General features: G+C 46.3%; 2 protein-coding genes across 3 annotated transcripts; both read right to left on the minus strand.

The window, feature by feature from the left end:
* Positions 1 to 2,076: 2,076 nt before the first annotated feature.
* Positions 2,077 to 2,823, minus strand: LOC119310855. Its single transcript, XM_037586478.1, has one exon. It carries the CDS (start codon positions 2,621 to 2,623, stop codon positions 2,207 to 2,209), a length of 417 nt encoding a protein of 138 aa, XP_037442375.1. The 5' UTR covers positions 2,624 to 2,823; the 3' UTR covers positions 2,077 to 2,206.
* Positions 2,824 to 3,529: 706 nt separating this feature from the next.
* On the minus strand, positions 3,530 to 5,306 carry LOC119310854 (splicing factor U2af small subunit A-like). Of its 2 annotated transcripts, none has more exons than XM_037586476.1 (2): positions 5,201 to 5,306; positions 3,530 to 4,742 (listed from the first exon to the last, which is right to left on the minus strand). In XM_037586476.1, exon 2 carries the CDS (start codon positions 4,706 to 4,708, stop codon positions 3,764 to 3,766), a length of 945 nt encoding a protein of 314 aa, XP_037442373.1. In that variant the 5' UTR covers positions 4,709 to 4,742; positions 5,201 to 5,306; the 3' UTR covers positions 3,530 to 3,763. The 2 variants fall into 2 exon arrangements, with proteins under 2 accessions (XP_037442373.1, XP_037442374.1); XM_037586477.1 differs by having other exon boundaries at positions 3,530 to 5,016.
* Positions 5,307 to 6,034: the final 728 nt, after the last annotated feature.

The following is a 6,034-nucleotide window of genomic DNA, read 5'->3' on the forward strand; positions in this document are numbered from 1 at the left end:
AGTCCAATTAGGACCAGAAGGGGGAGGGGCGCGCGGCCCATGCTGGCCGCCCCTCTCTCCTTTCCCCTAAGGCCCATAGGCCCAATACTCTCCCGGGGGGTTCCGGTAACCCCCCCGGCACTCCGGTTTTCTCCGAAATCACCCGGAACCTTTCCGGTGTCCGAATATAGTCATCCAATATATCAATCTTTATGTTTCGACCATTTCGAGACTCCTCGTCATGTCCGTGATCACATCCGGGACTCCGAACAAACTTTGGTACATCAAAACTTATAAACTCATAATAAAATTGTCATCAAAACGTTAAGCGTGCGGACCCTACGGGTTCGAGAACTATGTAGACATGACCTAGAACCATTCTCGGTCAATAACCAATAGCGGGACCTGGATGCCCATATTGGTTCCTACATATTCTACGAAGATCTTTATCGGTCAAACCGCATAACAACATACATTGTTCCCTTTGTCATCGGTATGTTACTTGTCCGAGATTTGATCGTCGGTATCCAATACCTAGTTCAATCTCGTTACCGGCAAGTCTCTTTACTCATTCCGTAATACATCATCTCATAACTAACTCATTAGTTACATGCTTGCAAGGCTTAGGTGATGAGTATTACCGAGAGGGCCCAGAGATACCTCTCCGACAATCGGAGTGACAAATCCTAATCTCGAATTATGCCAACCCAACATGTACCTTCGGAAACACCTGTAGAGCACCTTTATAATCACCCAGTTACGTTGTGACGTTTGGTAGCACACAAAGTGTTCTTCCGGTAAACGGGAGTTGCACAATCTCATAGTTGCAGGAACTTTGTATAAGTCATGAAGAAAGCAATAGCAGTATACTAAACGATCAAGTGTTAGGCTAACGGAATGGGTCATGTCAATCACATCATTCTCCTAATGATGTGATCCCACTAATCAAATGACAACACATGTCTATGGTTAGGAAACATAACCATCTTTGATTAATGAGCTAGTCAAGTAGAGGCATACTAGTGACTATAGTTTTGTCTATGTATTCACACATGTATTATGTTTCCGGTTAATACAATTCTAGCATGAATAATAAACATTTATCATGATATGAGGAAATAAATAATAATTTTATTATTGCCTCTAGGGCATATTTCCTTCAAGTAATTGCCGTGGTCCCTAGACCGTGCGGAGCGATAAAAATTATGATCGTAGTAGTGTTTAAGTCATGTCGTTTCAGGTTTAATGTGCAACATTTAGTACGAGTTCAAAATATGCAGTGAATTAATGTGCTTATGTTCATGTTCCAAATATTAGGGCACCAATTTTTGGTATTTTAGAAAAGCAGGAAGTTTTCTGGTGACCAAAAACCTTTCATTCACCGAATTATTTTTGCCTACTTAACTACTTGCAATAATTTACTTTTGCATATTTTACAGCTGTTTTTTCCTCACCAAATTAATAAAATATATTCCATTGATTAGCAATCATAAGCTTAGCCTTTTTATAGCTATTTTCCATATCAAATTGTCAGATAATTTGACAGTTCAACAGTCACAAACTTAGCCTCAAACTAACTAATTTCTAACCCTTTTCATTCTCAACTGAGTAGAGGGTTGGCATGATGAGAGTTCTTTCCATTTTATGTTGTCTGAAGCCAAGCCTCAAAGATATAATGATGGAACATTAAAGCAACTTGTTTTCACATCAACCTAAACTTAGAAAGAGAAAATAATCTATGGATCATGCAGCCTCAACCATAGTAGTATAAAGTTTGCTCTGTCTTGGTTGTGTCATTCTCTTTGCTAGTTCTTAGATTTTGGCTAGTTTAGGTTTGCTCTGGTTTCTGCTTTGTCCCATTTTTTTCATTTGCCTTTTTCTCGGTGTTCTTCTAATACTACAAAACAACATTTGAGAGAAGAAATTGTTTTCACATAAAAATATGTGCTTAAGAAAAACTTGTTTTTCACATCGATCTGAAGATTCTGAACCATTCACTGAGAGGAAAGTTGAGAGTCATCGATGTGGGATGGAGGAGGGGGTATAAAACTATAAATGCAGTTATTCATTTCACTGTCGAAAGCTTACAAGCCGAAAGGGAACAACATTCACGCAGCAGCCTTGAGCTTACAAGAAAACGGAAAGATACTTCTACATAACATTAACATGCGAACCATAGTGTCGAACCATTCACTGACTTCATTTCGTGCCATTTCTACTTATTTCCCTATTCTCCGAGAGCGAACGCGGCTGCATCATGGGTGTCAGACAGACCGGTGTCAGTCTTGACGGTGACCTTATCAGCAGAAGACTTATCCACATGGACCTCGACCAAAGACAGCTCCTCGACCTTGACCCCGGTGACCTTCTTGATCTTGCCCTTCTCCACAAAAGCGGTCACCTCGGTGTCGTAGGAGACAGTCTGCTGGATCTTCTTGAAGGTGTGCTTGTTCTTCTTCTTCTGAAGCATCCACACGAACCCGCTCTCGCGGTTGTACCCGATCTCTTCAATGTCGTCCATTGGAAAGAGGCCTTTCGGGAGGCCGAACTCTTCAAGGAGCTCGACAGACTTCTTCTTGCAGACTTCGCGCCCCTTGATGACATCGGCCCCGGCGCGGTGGCTCTCGACCAGCTGGGACGCCATTGGAGCACTTGTCTGAGACTGGCTTGCGTAGGAAGTGGGGTTTTAGGTTAGGTTTGTGAATTGGCAGACGAGCTTGTTGTAATTGATAGATTATCAGGACCCTATGGTGCTTCCCCTTATATAGATGCTGCAGGATGTAGCGGCTTTGAAGAGCCTCTACGATGGGTTCATGCGCGCGCCAACCCAGTGAGACCGGCAGCTATCCTCTCTGGACTTCTTCTTTTGTATACTTCTCTTTTTGAAAAGAAATAAAGAACGTCTCCCCTTTGGAGCTAGCATTATTACACAGACAAATGATTTTGGATTGTCCAGACACATCTGACCATTGAAATGACTTTGTGCTGAACTGCACAACAGAACACTGGAGTTGAGCTGGTCAAGGATGACTGAATTGACCATTGCTGACACATGAAGAAGCTTCAGGTCTTTTGATCTCGAGCGACTAAATTTTACCATAGTGTAGAAGTTCCTGTGAACTTGTCTAAGAAGTTGGGCTCCGTAGTAAAAAGATAAAGATTATTACAAGAAACCTGAGTTGGTGATCTCGAGTGATGCAAAATTCAGTTCCCGTTGCAAACTTGCAATTGCACTCGAACAAGCTTCCTGAGCAAAGCAATCCGCCGATTGCTGAACTTGTTTTCACATAACAATGTGTGCCTGACGTAAACTTTTACACATCTGACAGAACCTGAAACGGGGCGAGGATAAAAATCAACAACACAAGCTAGATTAGATTTCTAACTGCACCATGAGTGCTAAACTCTGCCTCTGCCTTTTAAACTGGCAGGAAATCTCTTCTAAAAAAAACTGGCAGGATATCTCATGGAATATAAGTTGATGTCAAGTGGTACAAAAGTTCAATCCCAATGCATTTAGACTGAAACATGGAATGTGAGCAAAGGAACATTCAGGGAACACACTATAATAATCATAACAATAACAAGTCCAACACCAAATATGTTCCATCAACAAATCCATAGAGGAAGTTCAACAAGAACAACACTGAAGATGTTACATCAGGCATCCAAGCAAGTTCACTAGGACCAAATTCTAACTCCATCTACCATTACACGATCAGACAAGCAAGCAGAACATCCGGTGAACAAGGCAACACTTCAACCTGCAGTCAGACAGGAGATCTCACGCCTGAGCAGTCTCCCTCTCACGGTTCCACTGATCGATCTTCGCCCTCCTCTCTTCGCTGCCCTGCCTGGCAGGCGCCTCCCTTTCACGGTTCCACTGCTCAATCTTCGCCCTCCTCTCCTCGCTGCCCTCCCTGACGGGGCTCCTAGTCCTGGACCTGTGTCGCCGGCACCTGCTCCCATCACTGTCATAGTTGCGGTTCCTCTCGCTGCTCCTCCGGCTATGGTGGTAGTAGTCACCATAGTCGCCACGGTCCAAGCTACCTCCATAGTAGTCGCCGCGGTCCCTAGACCGTGAGGAGCGATCACGGTCCCTGGCATGGTGACGGTAGGGGCTCGGGCTCCGGCTGCTCCTGCTGTGGCTCCTCCCGGACCTATGCAGGTGCCCATACAGCCTCTTCCTCAGGTCCCTGCCTATCTCCTTGACATGCATGAAGTTGCAGTACCCTCCGCGGTTGCAGTTGTGCTCCTCAAACTGCCGGCAGGTGGCCTCCCTGAAGTCGGTGACGGGCGAGAACTCAGCAATGATGGGGCGGCCCGAGTAGAACCTCCCCTGCAGCGCCTGGAGGGCCTTGGCGGCCTGGTCCTCCTCCCTGAACTGCACGTAGACGTTGCCAATGAGGTGGTCGGCGAGGTTGTCGCAGACGTGCAGGTTCTCGACCTCGCCGTGCTTGCTGAGCTCGTCGAAGATGTCCTCGTAGAAGTCCTCGAAGTCGCCCTGGATCTTGACGGGGTCGATGGGGTTGCCCTGCGCGTCCACGCCCGGGGTGATCATGTCGGGGCGCTGGTACATGTTGCAGAGCAGCAGCGTGGGCGAGACAGACGGCTTGTTGTGCAGGCGGGAGCAGCGGTCGCCGTGCCGGCACGCGCCGATCTTGAAGTAGAACGGGCAGTTCACGCGGTCCTTCTCCGTGCCGAAGATCGACGCGAGGTGCTCGGCCATGGCGGCGCACCCTGGATTCGCAAGCTAGAGATCTCTGCACTCCCACCACACGAATCACAAATCAAACGCACGAAGTTGCAGCCAAGATTAACGGGATAACATTCCAGATAATTCAAAGGAAAGGGGACAAGAACTTGATACTGCATGCAATTCATCCCAATTCCGGTGGAAACTGACGAAACCTTCAAAATCAGCAGGCACTTAAATTCCGGATCAAATCGAAAGAAAACGGAACTAAACAAGAGCAAGACTAATCCATAACTTTTATCTCGTCGATTCGCAAGGGGGGGAAGAACCTATCTCCCGACCTGATAAGAATCGACAGAGAAGACACACGAAAGCATCGTCAATCCGATCCGTTTGAACCGAGAGAAAGCGAACGAGCGTAATACGCGGGCACGGGCAACCCAATCCTTTCGAACCTACACATGCATGTATAGATCTAGTAGGCGATGTACGGGCACGGGCGCGGAGGAGGCGGCGACGGCTTACCGGAGATCAGCGCCGCCGTAGCCGGAGGGGGAGCAGAAGGTGGAGCAGGGCGGATCTGTTTTGGATAGTTGTTCCAGTAGCATCTGGAAAAGCGGATATAAAGGCCGTGGCGGCGTATCTGGGCGTTGGTTGGGTTTCGGACGGTGGAGATGTGGGTTTTTTTTTTTGAGGTGCTGGAGACTGCTAGAACCTTCCAGGGGTTTATGGGCGTTGTGGACAGCCCATCGCTGGCCCGGTCCAGCAAGGTGGGTGTTTATGTGTTGAACATTGTAAGCCCATCAAGTCCAATTGTGAGAAGGTAAAAGAAAAAGTCCAATTGTGAGCGATTGACATCGCCCGTGTGTCGGCAGGGTAATAATATTATCAATTGCATTTCAAAAAAATAAAAAATAAATCAATTGGTTTCCTACTAAATTGTTGTTATTTCTCAAAAGAAATTTTGCCTTCTCTCTCTGAAAAAGGCCTACTAAATTCTTCTCAATTTCTATAAAGTTAACAAATTTAAGAAAAATTGTGCATTGCCAAATGTTAGCTTGCCAGAACATTGGCCAACCAATTTTTGCTATAAACCAAACATGCTTTAAAACCGGACACTACGAGGAGAATCCGATAAAGCCCATAAAGAAAAAAATCTTAAAGTTTTACTTCCCTTCTTGCAAGTAGACTAGGGCAAGGCCTTCCTCCCCTTCATCTCTGTCGACGAGCTCGTGGATTTGCCTCCCCTTGTGCCTGCTGCTCCGGCGGCCGATGATGAGGAGGAAAATCCAAGTGCCTCGCTCGGGCTAGTAGATAGGTTAGGATTTTACTCCTTGCAGAGGCAGAACTTCATCATCG

The sequence above is a fragment of the Triticum dicoccoides genome, chromosome 5B (assembly GCF_002162155.2).
Source record: "Triticum dicoccoides isolate Atlit2015 ecotype Zavitan chromosome 5B, WEW_v2.0, whole genome shotgun sequence".
Taxonomy (NCBI): Eukaryota; Viridiplantae; Streptophyta; class Magnoliopsida; order Poales; family Poaceae; genus Triticum; species Triticum dicoccoides.